Below are 18,726 nucleotides of genomic sequence, written 5' to 3' on the forward strand. Positions count from 1 at the left end.
AAGGGCAATGTGAGGCGAGGAGCGCCGTGGTCCCGTGGTTAGCGTGAACAGCTGCAGAATGAGAGGTCCTTGGTTCAAATCTTCCCTTGACCGAAATTTTTAACTTTTTATTTTCAGTTTATTTGAAAAACTCTTATGTTTTCATCACTTTTTTTGGAGTGATTATTACATCCACAAGAAAACCTAAATCGGGCAAGGTAGAAGAAACTTTGCACCCATTCGCCAAGTGTACTAGTTAGGTGGGTCGACAACATATTCCTGTCATGTGACACACATGCTGTCACCCATGTCGTATACAAAATATCAGACGTGTTTTCCTGTGGAGGAATCGGTTGACCTATGACCTTGCGATCAAATGTTTGCGGTTCCCATTGGAGAGACACGTCCTTTCGTCAACTAATCACTCGGTTTTGCGGTGCGGTTGCAAAACACAGACACTAAACTTATTACAGTGAATAGAGACGTCAATGAATGAACGGACAGATCATAACTTTGCGAAAATAAAGAAAGCAAAATTTTCATTCGAGGGAAGACTTGAACCAAGGACCTCTCATTCCGCAGCTGTTCACGCTAACCACAGGACCACGGCGCTCCTCGCCTCAGATTGCCCTTAATATTGCCTATCTTACGCATGGACGACCCAGTTTGTATATTTTGCTTATTTTTTCATAGTTCCACACAACTTCTTCCTGTTTTCTCGATTGATCTGTGTTCAGTTTTTCAAGGCCTATCCATTGTGCCAACTTATAACTAAATCTGAGGGGGGTGCGATGGGGATGTTCCCTTGTTAGTGTATTTATCTCTTGGTCGCCCTCTACGATTTTTACCCTCCATGCTGCCCTCCAATACTAAATTGGTGATCCCTTGATGCCTCAGAACATGTCCTACCAACCGATCCCTTCCAGGCTGTGCCCCAAATTCCTCTTCACCCCAGTTCTATTCAGTACCTCATTAGTTACGTGACCTACCCGTCTAAGCTTCAGCATTCTTCTGTAGCACCACATTTCGAAAGCTTCTATTCTGTTCTCGTATAAACTATTTATCGTCCATGTTTCGCCTCCATACATGCTCAAACTCCACACAAATACTTTCAGAAAAGACTTCCTGATACTTACAGGATTTCCGTATCCGTATGTCTCCATTTCGCTGACTTATCAACACTGAGAGCTAATTCTACCATTTACGTATCATATTGTGCGATATTTTTTTCGAAAGGTTATCAGGTTAATACTTCGAAAGAAAATAAAGACATCAATAGTTTTCCAACTTTCAGTGAATATACCACTTGAATATATAATGAACTGGTTCTTTAATTCGTGTGCAAAAGCAAAAAGGGCTACCGCAGTTTAACGTCATTTGGAAATGTTCGGCGTAGTTTCTGCTGAGCCAGCTCCCCCCTGGTGACGAAGAACCAACCAACCAACAACACAATACGGCCATACGTAACCGAATGAACAATATTTACGAAAATGGCGGTGTTACCATCCCTTTCGCCCGTGGAGAGGTAGCGCCAGCGATAGCTAGGCTTAAAAATAGGGAGGCGTCCGGGTGACACGGAATACTTTCGGTAACTCTTAAAAATACTGTCACACAGATCACCTCCTTCTTAAGGGAGACGATAAACGGCGCCTTACAACAAGGGAAAGTCCCCGTTCTCTGGAAACCAGCCGAAGCGGTCATTGTTAAGAAATCAGAGGAGAGGGACCCAACTGAATCCAAAACATACAGGCCAATCTACCAAATACTCACGTTGGCTAAAGTACACGAACGGCTCCTTTGTGACCGACAATCATACAGGCAGTTCTTTGTCCTAGTTCATACCAACGCGGGTTTAAAGCAAATAGATCAATAGACGATGCAATCAACCACGTGTTAGATATTGTACACATGACCAAAGATGAATTTGCAGTTGCACTTTTAATCAAATTTTTTTGTCTCCAGTTTTCTGACTGGTTTGATGTGGCCCGCCACGAATTTCTCTCCTATACCAACCTCTTCATCTCAGAGTAGCACTTGCAACCTACGTCCTCAATTATTTGCTGGATGTATTCCAACGTCTGTCTTCCTCTACAGTTTTTGCCCTCTACAGCTCCCCCCACTACCATGGAAGTCATTCCCTCATGTCTTAACAGATGTCTGTTGACTTATGCCGTCGCTCTAGACATTTCAGTCTTTAATTTTGACAAATGAATCATTTCTGAAGGATCTTGTCCCTTCTCCTTCCACATATTCCTTTCCTCTCCGATTCTGCGCAGAACCACCTCATTCCTTACCTTATCAGTCCACCTAATTTTCAACATTCGCCTGTAGCACAACATCTCAAATGCCTCGATTCTCTTCTGTTTCGGTTTTCCCACAGTCCATGTTTCACTGCCATACAATGCTGTACTCCTGACGTACATTCTCAGAGATGTCTTCCTCAAATTAAGGCCGATATTTGATATTAGTAGACTTCTCTTGGCCAGGAATGACCTTTTCGCCATTGCTAGTCCGCTCTTGAAGTCCTCTTGCTCCGTTCGTCATTGGTTATGTTACTGCCTAGGTAGCAGAGTCCTTAACTTCATCTAGTTCTTGACCATCAATCCTGATGGTAAGTTTCTCGCTATTCTTATTTCTGCTACATCTCATTACCTTCGTCTTTCTTCGATTTACTCTCAATCCATACTGTGTACTCACTAGACCGTTCATTCCATTCAGCAGATCAGGTAATTCTTATTCATTTTCACTGAGGATCGCAATGTCATCAGGGAATCGTATCATTGATATCCTTTCACCTTGAATTTTAATGCCACTCCTGAACCTTTTTTTTATTTCCATCATTGCTTCCTCGATGTACAGACTGAACAGTAGGGTCGAAAAGCTACATCCTTGTCTTACACCCTTTTTAATACGAGAACTTCTGGATACAGAAAATGTTGGACTGCTGCTCTGGCCAGCACATTCTCCAGATCAATCACCAATTGAAAACGTCTGGTCAATGGTGGCCTGGCCGAGCAACTGGCTCGTCACAATAAGCCAGTCACTACTCTTGATGAACTGTGGTATCGTGTTGAAGCTGCATGGGCAGCTGTACATGTACACGCCATACAAGCTCTGCTTGACTGAATGCCCAGGCGTATCAAGGCCGTTATTACGGCCAGAGGTGGTTGTTCTGGGTACTGATTTCTCAGGATCTATGCACCAAAACTGCGTGAAAATGTAGTCACATTTCAATTCTAGTATAATATATTTGTCCAATGAATACCCGTTTATCATCTGCATTTCTTCTTGGTGTAGCAATTTTAATGGCCAGTAGTGTATTCAGGATTCCAGTACATCACATTGCTCCCTCATTCGTTTGGCCTCAAAACCCTATTTGTCAAGATAATTTCCGTTCTATGCGACGGCCTTAGGCCTCCTTACTGGGAGGCCGTGTGTGCCCACTTGGTACAACTGGTGAACGTCGGAGCATCAGTAACCTCCCCATCACTCACGTACTGCTCCCGCGGGAAGCGTCCTCCATTGGGCCAAACAGATGGAAGTTGGAAGATATGAGATCTGGGCTGTAGGGTGGGTGTGGAGGGACTGTCCAATGAAGTTTTGTGAGGTTCTCTAGGGTGCGCAGACTTGTGCGAGCCCTTGCGTTGTCACGTAGAAAGAGAAGTTCCTTTGTGGCAACGAACACTCTGAAGTTTCTTCAGTTTCCTGAGGGTAGCACAACACACTTCAGAGTTGATCGTTGCACCACGAGGGATGCCATCAAAGAGAATAACCTCTTCGGAATCACATGACTTTACCGGCTTAGGGTGCGGCTTTGAAACTTTTCTTCAGACGAGAGGTCGTGTGGTGGCACTCCACGGATTACTGTTTTCTTTCCACTTGGAGGTGATGAACCCATGTTGTCGCGATCAGCCTCACAGCGCCCAAACGATTCCGCACAGGTGGTCCTTCATTGCTCTTTATGGTCTCCTGTTAGGCGATGAGGAACCAAGTGGGCCCACATCTTTGGGTACCATAACTGGTGGACGAGTGGATCGCCAGTATCAGCTGGGCAGCGGGATGTGTCACTGTGATCCGTCGAATGCCTCGAATGAGAGTGTCCGCACGTTCTGACCCTGCAGGAGTCAATACTGTGTAGGGTCGGCCGGCGTGCGGGATATCAGACAGCTTAGTGCGAACTTACTGCGACGTTGAGAGATTCCGCGCCCAACGGCTCAATGTGCTTTTGTTCACTGCCAGTTCTCCGTAGACGAAATGATGATTAATCGAAACCCTCAGCTGCCGACAGGTGTTGTTGATTTACCTCAATGAGGACAGCTGAAAATGTGTGCCCCGACCGGGAGTCGAACCCGGGATCTCCTGCTTACATGGCAGAGACGCTCTATCCTTCTGAGCCACTGAGGACACAGATGAATAGCGCGACTGCAGGGACTTATCCCTTGGCCGCGCGGGATTAGCCGAGAGGTCCGGGCGCTGCGGTCATGGACTGTGCTGCTGGTCCTGGCGGAGATTCGAGTCCTCCCTCGGGCATGGGTGTGTGTGTGTTTGTCCTTAGGATATTTAGGTTAAGTAGTGTGTAAGCTTTGGGACTGATGACCTTTGCATTTAAGTCCCATAAGATTTCACACACATTTGAACATTTTTTTTGAATTATCCTTGCACGCCTCCCGTGAGACCTACATTCCCAACTGTCCACAATCTACATAGATAATGTACCTAATAGATATTTGCCCATCCACTCATTACTCGCGCACTGTGACAATTCTCGTAGGAGTTCGGGCAACGTGTGCACATTCGCACAGACGATGGTCAATGGCTGGGTAGCTTTTAACTATATATATGAAGATAGTAACTGTTCTCGAAAGAACAGATACCGTTGGCGACCGTGCAGCTTCTCTGTAGGCCTTCTGCAAGCTCCTATGAATGTATGCGATGCCTTGGTTTGTACCAAAATAAAATCAATAACAACTGCCTGGAACGCAGACGATATTTTGAAGGCTACATACAGTGCCGCCACCTTTCGGAACTTATGAAACTTTAGGGGCTGAAGCGGAGACATTCCATAATGTTCTACAAAAAATTCTGCATTTTTTTCAATTGGATCTGGCCAAGAAAAAAATTTGTTGCATTACTTATTGAACGTCCGTCGTATACACTGAGAAAGTTTTAAAGTTGACAGGCATAAAATGTATTGAATATTGAACAATGGTTTAATGTGTAGTACTCAGTCAACGTATACTTACATGCACAAACAGGTACAAATTACAAGTTACAGCCTTAACTAAACTGCATGAATATAGTCCTCTCTCCTCTTCTCTCTCTCTCTCTCTCTCTCTCACACACACACTCTCTCTGTCTCTCTCTCTCTCTCTCTGTCACACACACACACACACACACACACACACGCACGCACGCACACTGTCTCTCCCAGTCTCTCTATCTGAAGTAGGCACACGTTACGCAGCAGTTTTTTGGCCAGCAGTTAAGCTTTCCTGAGTTTCACGACTTCTTATTTCCTTTCCTCTTCATTATCTTAGTATGTAGATAACGGCTTTTCTCCAGATCCGTGGCGTTCGAGCTGTACAAGTCATTCTGAATGATCTCGGTTCCCACACTGCAGCCTCCGCCGCCACCGCCTGTTTGCGCATACAGGCTGTTCTCAACTATCTCACCTGGACTCCCGCCAGCTCTGTTGTCAATTTCCGCATAGTCCGCCTCCGCCTCCACCTCCTGGCGAACACACTTACCGTTCGCACCACTGCCAGAGTCTCTGTACAGATCATTATCGACTATTTCACTGAGCACTTTGGGTCGGGTATCGCCAATTTCTTCGTAATCCCGCTCTTCTTCCTGTTCAGCGAGCGCGTCCTTTCGGACCTCTCGCAGCTCCGCGGCACGTCCGAACTCGTCGGACACGTCTTCGTAATGCCCTTCTGGTTCCTGAGCCATCAGTTTCTGACGCAGAGGCACGTCACTCTCGACCACTTTCCCAAAAGCGTTCTCCTGTTCGTTTCTGCTGGGCTGGCCGTAGAAGTCATTGTCGACTACTTTAGCCGAATAGCCCTTCTTGCCCTTTTTAACGACTTTTGCGTACATTTTGTCGAGGTCCGTTTCGGTTAAAGTATTCCTCTCCGGTTGCTTGTCGTACGGCATGTACAAGTTGTTATCGATGACCTGTATGGAAGCTCGAGACCACTCTTTTCCACTGGGCTCCTCATACAATTCGTTCTCAGCCATTTGGGAGGCGAAGCGACTTCCTCTTTTCGTCCCCGCTCCAGTGTTTGCATTATTTGGTTTCAGCTCACTGTAATGACTCGACGAGTTGTCGTCACCTACTTCACCGTACACGGGCCCTCCACGGACTCCCTCGTACAGATCGTCCACATCGTCGGTGATTTGGCTGCGTGGGACTTCAGTGTTTGGGACCCGGCGTTCGTTGACACGCTTGACTAATTTCTTTGTGTCCGCTGCGAAGTAACCGCTGACGTCATCATACTCATCTGACGTGGAATGCTTTGATGACGTTGGCTCAGAAGCCGCGGGCGACAGCCGTTGTGGTGGCACATTTCCTGGAACACAGCGAACAAAACACGAGTTTATTATTTACTTCTATTTATTGATCTGTGTCAAACAAGGGGAGGCGACGAAGTTTGGAACGCTGATTTACTGCAAACTTCGTACACTCGTAGTACTTCATGAGGACAACAAAACGTGTAAGCAGTAGCGCGTACTTCTCAAGTGTAACTCAGAAAATCGCAAGATAATTTCGGTCGTCAAATATACACTCCTGGAAATGGAAAAAAGAACACATTGACACCGGTGTGTCAGACCCACCATACTTGCTCCGGACACTGCGAGAGGGCTGTACAAGCAATGATCACACGCACGGCACAGCAGACACACCAGGAAACGCGGTGTTGGCCGTCGAATGGCGCTAGCTGCGCAGCATTTGTGCACCGCCGCCGTCAGTGTCAGCCAGTTTGCCGTGGCATACGGAGCTCCATCGCAGTCTTTAACACTGGTAGCATGCCGCGACAGCGTGGACGTGAACCGTATGGGCAGTTGACGGACTTTGAGCGAGGGCGTATAGTGGGCATGCGGGAGGCCGGGTGGACGTACCGCCGAATTGCTCAACACGTGGGGCGTGAGGTCTCCACAGTACATCGATGTTGTCGCCAGTGGTCGGCGGAAGGTGCACGTGCCCGTCGACCTGGGACCGGACCGCAGCGACGCACGGATGCACGCCAAGACCGTAGGATCCTACGCAGTGCCGTAGGGGACCGCACCGCCACTTCCCAGCAAATTAGGGACACTGTTGCTCCTGGGGTATCTGCGAGGACCAATCGCAACCGTCTCCATGAAGCTGGGCTACGGTCCCGCACACCGTTAGGCCGTCTTCCGCTCACGCCCCAACATCGTGCAGCCCGCCTCCAGTGGTGTCGCGACAGGCGTGAATGGAGGGACGAATGGAGACGTGTCGTCTTCAGCGATGAGAGTCGCTTCTGCCTTGGTGCCAATGATGGTCGTATGCGTGTTTGGCGCCGTGCAGGTGAGCGCCACAATCAGGACTGCATACGACCGAGGCACACAGGGCCAACACCCGGCATCATGGTGTGGGGAGCGATCTCCTACACTGGCCGTACACCACTGGTGATCGTCGAGGGGACACTGAATAGTGCACGGTACATCCAAACCGTCATCGAACCCATCGTTCTACCATTCCTAGACCGGCAAGGGAACTTGCTGTTCCAACAGGACAATGCACGTCCGCATGTATCCCGTGCCACCCAACGTGCTCTAGAAGGTGTAAGTCAACTACCCTGGCCAGCAAGATCTCCGGATCTGTCCCCCATTGAGCATGTTTGGCACTGGATGAAGCGTCGTCTCACGCGATCTGCACGTCCAGCACGAACGCTGGTCCAACTGTGGCGCCAGGTGGAAATGGCATGGCAAGCCGTTCCACAGGACTACATCCAGCATCTCTACGATCGTCTCCATGGGAGAATAGCAGCCTGCATTGCTGCGAAAGGTGGATATACACTGTACTAGTGCCGACATTGTGCATGCTCTGTTGCCTGTGTCTATGTGCCTGTGGTTCTGTCAGTGTGATCATGAGATGTATCTGACCCCAGGAATGTGTCAATAAAGTTTCCCCTTCCTGGGACAAAGAATTCACGGTGTTCTTATTTCCAGGAGTGTATATCCGTGCGTGGCCATTTTAACGATGAAGCGGCTGCAGCCTTGTGGTGACGGCACGGTAGCTCAGCGTGTTCGGTCACAGCGTTAACATCCCTTTCTAATAAAGAAACTGAGCGAACGGATGAACGTACAAACTGAACTGGTGTCAAGAACGTCCGCCCTGAACAAATTCCGCGAACAAGATAGAAGAATATGTATTAAAAAAAAAAAAAGTGGTTTGGGTTCAAGCCGCTGGATCGCTGAATCGAGTTCCGTTCGTCAGTTGGTTTTTTTTATTATTTTCAACACCGTCATTTTCTATATTATTTATATTGCAATTGATATAATGGGAGAAATATGTGTAATCGGATGAACTTTTATTAAATTTCCAATGTTATTTGGCAGTCTACTAATTTTTATTGCCGGCCGCGGTGGCCGAGCGGCTCTAGGCGCTCAGTCCGGAACTGCGCGACTGCTACGGTCGCAGGTTCGAATCCTGCCTTGGGCATGGATGTGTGTGATGTCCTTAGGTTAGTTAGTTTTAAGTAGTTCTAAGTTCTAGGGGACTGATGACCACAGATGTTAACTCCCATAGTTCTCAGAGCCATTTTTTTAAAATTTTTATTATCAAAAATAATGTAATATCCATAACTATCGACTAGTAAACGACCAAACGCATAAAGAGATACTGAAACTGTATGCTTGTCCGTGTCAACAAAACTGTTCGTATTTAATTGAAAGAGAACGAGAAATTGCTTCTCGGAAGTCGCTATTAAAATACACTCGATACTGCATAACCAATTATCAGTGCCGATTATTAGGGAAATTCTGCGTTATGCATTGTTTGCTTCCAAACTATCGTCTGAAAGAGACGTTTTTGAAAATATTAACAAGATTTGTTTTTCCACAGTAAACGTCAAAAGACCTTGCGTATGCGGAAACATAGCATTTATTCAATGCAGCTTGTGCCGTTTAACTTTATGTTTTCCATGTTTTTACGAAAAATACCATCCTGCAACTTGTAATGTCTAAAGCAATTCTCGCTCCCCACGCCCGGGTTCCCGGGTTCGATTCCCGGTGGGGTCAGGGATTTTCTCTGCCTCGTGATGACTGGGTGTTCTGTGACATCCTTAGGTTAGTTAGGTTTAAGTAGTTCCAAGTTCTAGGGGACTCATGACCATAGATGTTAAGTCCCATAGTGCTCAGAGCCATTTGAACCATTTGTAGACTGCCAAATAACATTATAAATTTAATAAAATTTCATCAGATTACACGTATTTTCCCCATTATATCAATTGTAATATAAATAATAAAGAAAATGACTGTGTTGAAAATAATAAAAAAAAACAGCTGACGAACGGAACTCGATTCAGCGATCCAGCGGCTCGAACGCCAAACACATAAAAAAAAGGTTTTGTTGTATATTGTTTGTTGAATTTGTTCATGGCGGACGTGCGACGACACCCATTCAGTTCGTACAGTGATCCGTTCGCCCAGATCTTTTATTATAAAGGGTAACTAACGCTCTGACCAAACATGCATTTTTTTCTTTTTTTTTTAAATATCATTTTATTCGCTTTCGTTCGTTGTATCTGCTCGGGGCGGACGTCGTAAGACACCCCTTTAAGTTCGTTGTTGATCGATTAACTCAGTTTTTTTTTTAATTACAGAGGGCTGCTAACGCTCTGACTGAACACGCTCAGCTACCGTACCGTCACCACACGGCTGTAGCCGCTTCATGGTTAAAATGGCCACGCACAAATATATATATTCGACGACCGAAATTATCTTGCGATTTTCTCAATAACGCTTGAGAAGTACGCGTTACTGCTTACGCATTTTGTTGTCCTCGTGGAGTACTACGATTGTACGAAGTTTGCAGTAAATCCGCGTTCCAAACGTCGTCGCCTCCCCTTGTAAGAATTTGCGAGTAACTGGCAAATTTTAAAAATAACTTCTCCATTGGAAATATTCATGGTAGAGATTACAAGGTTACTTATTGTATAATACATACTGTACGAAATATAAATGATAATTGTCTACAACACACCATAGCGGTGCAAAGGAAGTCGGGACAATGCTAGAACAAGTGCAGAAATGCTCCTGTTGGAGCACAAAATGGGCAGAGTCCGCCAAGAAAAACATACACGCTTTAAGGAACGAAAAGTATTACACTACTGGCCATTAAAATTACTACACCACGAAGATGACGTGCTACAGACGCGAAAATTAATCGACAGGAAGAAGATGCTGTGATATGCAAATGATTAGCTTTTCAGAGCATTCACACAAGGTTGGCGCCGGCGGCGACACCTACAACGTGCTGACATGAGGAAAGTTTCCAACCAATTTCTCAAACACAAACTGCAGTTGACAGGCGTTGCCTGGTGAAACGTTGTTGTGATGCCTCGTGTAAGGAGGAGAAATGCGTACCATCACGTTTCCTACTTTGATAACGGTCGGATTGTAGCCTATCGCGACTGCGGTTTATCGTATCGCAACATTGCTGCTCACGTTCGTCGAGATCCAATTACTGTTAGCAGAATATGGATTCGGTGGGTTCAGGAGGGCAATACGGAACGCCGTGCTGGATCCCAACAACCTCGTATCACTAGCTGTCGAGATGACAGGCATCTTATCCGCACGGCTGTAACGGATCGTGCAGCCACGTCTCGATCCCTGAGTCAACAGATGGGGACGTTTGCAAGACAACAACCATCTGCACGAACAGTTCGACGACGTTTGCAGCAGCATGGACTATCAGCTCCTGTCAGCTCGGAGACCATGGCTGCGGTTACCCTTGACGCTGCATTACAGACAGGAGCGCCTGCGATGGTGTACTCAACGACGAACCTCGGTGCACGAATGTCAAAACGTCATTTTTTTCGGATGAATCCAGGTTCTGTTTACAGCATCATGATGGTCGCGTCCGTGTTTGGCGACATCGCGGTGAACGCACATTGGAAGCGTGTATTCGTCATCGCCATACTGGCGTATCACCCAGCGTGATGGTATGGGGTGCTATTGATTACACGTCTCGGTCACCTCTTGTTCGCATTGAAGGGACTTCGAACAGTGGACCTTAGTTTCAGATGTGTTACTACCCGTGGCTCTACCCTTAATTCGATCCCTGCGAAACCCTACATTTCAGCAGGATAATGCACGACCGCATGTTGCAGGTCCTGTACGGGGCTTTCTCGATACAGAAATTGTTCGACTGCTGCCCTGGCCAGCACATTCTCCAGATCTCTCACCAATTGAAGACGTCTGGTCAATGGCGGCCGAGCAACTGGCTCATCACAATACGCCAGTCACTACTCTTGATGAACTGTGGTATCGTGTTGAAGCTGCATGGGCAGCTGTACCTGTACACGCCATCCAAGCTCTGTTTGACTTAAAGCCCAGGCGTATCAAGGTCGTTATTACGGCCAGAGCTGGTTGTTGTGGGCACCGATTTCTCAGGATCTATGCACCCAAATTGCGTGAAAAAGTAATTGCATGTCAGTTCTAGTATAATATATTTGTCCAATGAATAGCCGTTTATCATCTGCAATTCTTCTTGGTGTAGCAATTTTAATGGCCAATAGTGTACTTATGTGTTTATTTTACATTTCATGATTGTTCACAAATGTTGTACAACCTTCAGATTTGCACATCGTTACTTTAAATGTTCGAAATGTTCACCGTTGACGACTGTACACGTAACAGAACGACGAGCGGGCGCCACAGATATGTCAGTCAGTGTTACATTGGAGATCGCTGCACATGTCGCTGTAATCTCCTGGCGAACTTCCTCCAGCGTGCGTGGCTTTCGTCGATTGACGTTATCTTTGACAGTTCCCCACAAGTAAAAGTCCATAGGTGTTAGTTCTGGCGACCGTGGAGGTAACTCAATAGGCCCTCTTCGTCCAATGCAACGTCCCGGAAAATTGTCATCCAGGAAAGTTCGTACGGTTAGGGGGTAGTGTGGTGACGCCCCGTCCTATTGGTAGGGTAGTGTGGTGGCGCCCCGTCATATTGGTAGAAGACCTCTTCTACGTCTCGATAAAGCGCACGTATACCTGCCAAAATTGATGCGTGTAACATTTCTTGGTATACTTCTCTAGTGACAACAGCATCAAAGAAGAAGGGTCCTACTAAACCCCTAGATGACAGTCCACATCACACATGAAACCCTTGTAGATTGATCACTTTATCGCCGGCCGCTGTGGCCGAGCTGTTATAGGCGTTTCAGTCTGGAACCGCGCTGCTGCTACGGTCGCAGGTTCGAATCCTGCCTTGGTCACGGATGTGTGTGATGTTCTCAGGTTAGTTAGGTTTAAGTAGTTCTACGTCTAGGGGACTGATGACCTCAGATGTTAAGTCCCATAGTGCTTAGAGCCATTTCAAGAGTTGTTTTGACCACTTTTCCACACAAACATGCGGATTTTCCGGTGCCCAGTACACTCTGTTATGCCAAGTCGCGGTTCCATTAAGTTTTAAACTGTGCCTCGTCACTCCACACTACCTCCGTCACAAATTGTTCGTCATCACCGCGGGACTGCTACGGTCGCAGGTTCGAATCCTGCCTCGGGCATGGGTGTGTGTGATGTCCTTAGGTTAGTTAGGTTTAAGTAGTTCTAAGTTCTAGGGGACTTATGACCTAAGATGTTGAGTCCCATAGTGCTCAGAGCCATTTGAACCATTTTTTGTTCGTCATCAGTTACCATTTGCTGACACCATCCGCAAAATTGCATTCGGCGATCAGAATCGTCGTCACTAATTGCGTGCAGTAATGGTGGAATGTAAACTTTCCACGTTGCAGCTTTCAGAATTCTTCGTACACTTGTACTGCTAACTCCCACTTCACGTGCACATTGCGTAGCAGACTTCTGTGGAGAATTAACAAACGTTTCCAACATGAGAGCCGACGCAGCAGGACTTACAGCTGTCTTCGTGGCCTTTCTCTGTGAATATCACAAATCTTCCGAGCAATTCAAACTTGTCAATGATGGGTTTAGTTGTTAGGCGGGGCGGCGGTTCTGTTTCAAACTCCCACCTCCACTGACGTTGCACTTCAGCAGCATTATCAAACCTGAAAAACCACTTCACAATACATTTTCGTTGCTCGAATGACAGGCGTGCTCAAGCCATCTTGTTTTCACAGTACCAACATGAAAGTACTAACATCAGTTGAGCCAAAGACCATACAACAGCCGGCCGCGGTGGTCACGCGGTTCTAGGCGCGCAGTCCGGTACCGCGCGACTGCTACGGTCGCAGGTTCGAATCCTGCCTCGGGCATGGATGTGTGTGATGTCCTTAGGTTAGTTAGGTTTAAGTAGTTCTAAGCTCTAGGGGTCTGATGACCACAGCTGTTACGTCCCATAGTGCTCAGAGCCATTTGAAGCATTTGAACCATACAACAACACACTCGTAGCTCAAATCGAACAACAGTATCGATATCTCGATAGAGTCTGACATACAGTTATACATTTTTCTGGCGGACTCTGTATGTTCCTCTTTAAACTATTCTGACTGAAAAGTGGGGAACCAGCTGTCTCAATTGTCCTCCTCCTTCCCCCCCCCCCCCCCCCCCCCCCAAAACTTTTGCATGCTAACATGCTCACGCCCTTTTTACACTGAACGTCCTGAATCCTTTTAACCACTCTCTTACTTGTTGTTAATCCTCCATACTCTCCCTCTCAGTGCCACTGTCTACATATGTCTCTCTCCCACTGTCTCCTCTTTTTCCCACTTATTTACAGTACATCCCACTTCCAGTGTCTCCTCTCTCGGCCTACACTGTATCCTTTTGTCTTTCTCTATCACTGCGCTGTCTCCACCGTACCCGACAGCTCAAAAATTCTGCGTGGTCAAACTACACTGGTGTCCAAAATAGAAGCAACAAACGGATATTTTGCAAGGTTCCTTTTAGTTTGCCACAAAACAGTATACACGGTGGTCCATTGATCATGACCGGGCCAAATTTCTCACGAAATAGGGGGTCAAACAAAAAACTACAAAGGACGAAGTTTGTCTAGCTTGAAGGGGGAAACCAGATGCCGCTATGGTTGGCCCGCTAGATGGCGCTGCCATAGGTCAAATGAATATCAACTGCGTTTTTTTAAAATAGGGACCCCCATTTTTTATTATATATTCGTGTAGTACGTAAAGAAATATGCATGTTTTAGTTGGATCACTTCTTTCGCTTTGTGACAGATGGCGCTGTAATAGTCACAACCATATGGCTCACAATTTTAGACGAACAGTTGGTAACAGGTTTGTTGCTGTGGTCTTCAGTCCTGAGACTGGTTTGATGCAGCTCTCCATGCTACTCTATCCTGTGCAAGCTTCTTCATCTCACAGTACTTACTGCAACCTACATCCTTCTGAATCTGATTAGTGTATTAGTCTCTTGGTCTCACTCTACGATTTTTACCCACCACTAAACTGGTAATCCCTTGATGCCTCAGAACATGTCCTACCAACCGATCCCTTCTTCTAGTCAAGTTGTGGCACAAACTCGTCCCCAATTCTATTCAATAAATCCTCATTAGTTATGTGATCTACCCATCTAATCTTCAGCATTCTTCTGTAGTATCACATTTCCAAAGCTTCTATTGTCTTCTTGTCCAAACTATTTATCGTCCATGTTTCACTTCCATACATGGCTACACTCCATACAAATACTTTCAGAAACGACTTCCTGACACTTGGCAGGTTTTTTAAATTAAAATATAGAACGTAGGTACGTTTGAACATTTTATTTCGGTTGTTCCAATGTGATACATGTACCTTTGTGAACTTATCATTTCTGAGAACGCATGCTCTTACCGCGTGATTACCTGTAAATACCACATTAATGCAAGAAATGCTCAAAATGATGTCCGTCAACCTCAATGCATTCGGCAATACGTGTAACGACATTCCTCTCAACAGCGAGTAATTCGCCTTCCGTAATGTTTACACATGCAGTGACAATGCGCTGACGCATGTTGTCAGGCATCGTCGGTGAATCACGATAGCAAATATCCATCAACGTTCCCCACAGAAAGAAATCCGGGGACGTCAGATCCGGTGAACGTGCGGGCCACGGTATGGTGCTTCGACGACCAATCCACCTGTCATGAAGTATGCTATTCAATACCGCTTCAGCCGCACGCGAGCTATGTGCCGGACATCCATCATGTTGCAAGTACATCGCCATTCTGTCATGCAGTGAAACATCTTGTAGTAACATCGGTAGAACATTACGTAGGAAATCAGCAGACATTGCACCATTTAGATTGCCATCGATAAAATGGGGGCTAATTATCCTTCCTCCCATAATGTCGCACCATACATTAACCCGCCAAGATCGCTGATGTTGCACTTGTCACAGCCATCGTGGATTTTCCGTTGTCCAATAGTACTTATTATGCCGGTTTACGTTACCGCTGTTGGTGAATGACGCTTCGTCGGTAAATAGAACGCGTGCAAAAAATCTGTCATCGTCCCATAATTTCTCTTGTGTCCAGTGGCAGAACTGTACACGACGTTCAAAATCATCGCCACGCAATTCCTGGTGCATAAAAATATGGTACGGGTGCAATCGATGTTGATGTAGCATTCTCAACACCGACGTTTTCGAGATTCCCGATTCTCGCGCAATTTGTCTGTTACTGATGTGCGGATTAGCCGCGACAGCAGCTAAAACACCTACCTGGGCATCATCATTTGTTGCAGGTAGTGGTTGACGTTTCAGATGTGGCTGAACACTTCCTGTTTCCTCAAATAACGTAACTATCCGGTGAACGGTCGGGACACCTGGATGATGTCGTCCAGGATACCGAGCAGCATAGATAGCAGACGCCCGTTGGGCATTTTGATCACAATAGCCATACATCGACACGATATAGACCTTTTCCGCAATTGGTAAATGGTCCACTTTAACACGGGTATGTATCACGAAGCAAATACCGTCCGCACTGGCGGAATGTTACGTGGTACCACGTACTTAAACGTTTGTGACTATTACAACGCCATCTATCACAAAGCGATAAAAGTGCAACTAAAACATTCATATTTCTTTACGTACTACACGAATATTTAATAAAAAACGGGGGTTCCTATTTTTAAAAACGCAGTTGATATCCGTTTGACCTATGGCAGCCCCATCTAGCGGGCCAACTGGTTTCCCCCCTCAAGCTAGACGAGTTTCGTTTTTTGTAGTTTTTTTCGTTTGATGTTTATTTCGTGAGATATTTGGCCCGGTGACTATCAATGGACCACCCTGTATACCGATGATGGTAAAATAGAAACAATGCAAAGAACTCAGAACGTAAACAACTGCAACATGCACAGCGGTAGACATAAATGTTCTTTGTTTTTTTCCAGCTTAACGGATTTAAACACACATTCCGGCAACTAGTTAATGTGCTCAGTATGAGGTGCGACCCCCAATGGTGACATTACAGGCCTGACAACGACGGGGCATGCTGTGAATGATGTCATCAGTCTCATGTTGATGCAGTAACGCCCATTCTTCCTGCAGAGCTGCTCGCAGTTTTAGACAGTTGTTGGTAGATGCTGACGTGCCGTAAGCCATCTCCATAGTGCATCATAGACGTGCTCTGTGGTGTTAGAATCGGGAAGTGAGTAGGGCACTCCATGCGTGCAATATCTTCCGTTTCCAAGAGAACATCAACCAACCATGCTCCACGAGGGCGAACATTATCGTCCATCAATACGGAGTCTGGGCCCACAGCACCTCACAACAAATGGGGTCCCAAAATCTCGTCACGATACCTGACAGCAGCTAAACCTTGCCAATTCACCCGTACAATTTCATGAATAGGGGTTCGAGTGGTAAACATAATTCCTGGCCAATCCATTAGGGATCCTCCACGATATTGGTCTCTTTCCACAATGTTTGGGTCCCGAAATCCAGTCGTGTTCCACGTTCTCTCCAGATGCGAATCCATCGTGAATTACTCTCCAACTAAATTGGAACTCATCTGTGAAAACAACACTGGCCCACTGTTCGACCTCCCAGGTGGCATGTTGATGACTCCAGACGCGTCAGAGGTACACATGCAACGAAAATGGTTCAAATGGCTCTGAGCTCTATGGGACCTAACATCTGTGGTCATCAGTCCCCTAGAACTACTTAAAACTAACTAACCTAAGGACATCACACACATTCATGCCCGAGGCAGGATTCGAACCTGCGACCGTAGCAGACGCGCGGTTCCGGACTGAGCGCCTAGAACCGCTAGACCACCGCGGCCGGCACACATGCAATAGGTCTCCAACAACAAAGGCCACTCTGCCAAAGCCTTCTGCACACCGTTTCCCTCGATACAACACGTCCAATGGATGCTGCGAGGTCAAATGCCTTTTGCCGTGCAGTACTAAGGCGGTACTGTGATGCCCTTACAGCCATATGACGGTCCTCTCTTCTGAAGTCACACGTGGTCGGCCCTGCCCTTGTCTTCGGGGTACAGTTTCGATATCTATAAACTGTCGCCACATCCGAGAAACAACAGAACGATTCACTCTAAGCCATCGGGCCACATAAGTATGCGAATGTACTGCTTCCGTTCTTTCTATGGCCCTTCACTGCAGAGAGTCTGGTAGGTATCTTCTCCGTGCCACAGTACCACCGCCCGCGACTGTGTACACAGCAATTGTGGATGTAAGACTACCAGGAAAACACTACCTCGTTTTCTAGGTGTCTGACGTCATCGTTTGCATGGTTGTCTGTTGACCGGAATGCCATCTTCCGTGCAGAACACGATCGTACGGATATCTGGTTGACAGTTTGTATTATTATATCGTGAATTAGACATAGGACGGGGAAATAACTGTTTGTTGCTTTAATTTTGTACACCATTGTAATTTTTTCACATATACCAATTTGTTTAAAATGTCGATACAAAATTCGGCCCTATATCAGTATAAAATTACCGAACAATCAGTTTAATAAGCCACAGCTGCAAAATACTAACACGAATTCTTTACAGACGAATGGAAATACTAGTAGAAGCCGACCTCGGGGAAGATCAGTTTGGATTCCGTAGAAAAACTGGAACACGTGAGGCAATACTGACCTTACGACTTATCTTAGAAGAAAGATTAAGGAAGGCAAACCTACATATTTAGCGTTTGTAGACTTAGAGAAAGCTTTTGACAATGTTGACTGGAATACTCTCTTTCAAATTCTAAAGGTGGCAGGGGTAAAATACAGGGAGCGAAAGGCTATTTACAATTTGTACAGAAACCAGGTGGCAGTTATAAGAGTCGAGGAACATGAAAGGGAAGCAGCGCTGGGGAAGGGAGTAAGACAGGGTTGTAGCCTCTCCCCGATGTTATTCAGTCTGTATATTAAGCAAACAGTAAAGGAAACAAAAGAAAAATTCGGAGTAGGTATTAAAATCCATGGAGAAGAAATAAAAACTTTGAGGTTCGCCGATGACATTGTAATTCTGTCAGAGACAGCAAAGGACTTGGAAGAGCAGCTGAACGGAATGGATGGTATCTTGAAGGGAGGATATAAGATGAACATCAACAAAAGCAAAACGAGGATAATGGAATGTAGTCTAATTAAG

General features: G+C 46.2%; 1 protein-coding gene across 1 annotated transcript in view; it reads right to left on the reverse strand.

The window, feature by feature from the left end:
- Positions 1 to 5,379: 5,379 nt before the first annotated feature.
- LOC126109652 (cell death abnormality protein 1-like) overlaps positions 5,380 to 18,726 on the reverse strand; it is a 193,421-nt gene continuing 180,074 nt past the window's right edge. Inside the window, exon 10 of the mRNA XM_049914700.1 lies at positions 5,380 to 6,548. Coding sequence (XP_049770657.1) covers positions 5,479 to 6,548 — 1,070 coding nt within the window. The 3' untranslated portion in view covers positions 5,380 to 5,478. The remainder of the gene's footprint in view (positions 6,549 to 18,726) is intronic.

The sequence above is a fragment of the Schistocerca cancellata genome, chromosome 12 (genome assembly GCF_023864275.1).
Source record: "Schistocerca cancellata isolate TAMUIC-IGC-003103 chromosome 12, iqSchCanc2.1, whole genome shotgun sequence".
NCBI classification, from domain to species: Eukaryota; Metazoa; Arthropoda; class Insecta; order Orthoptera; family Acrididae; genus Schistocerca; species Schistocerca cancellata.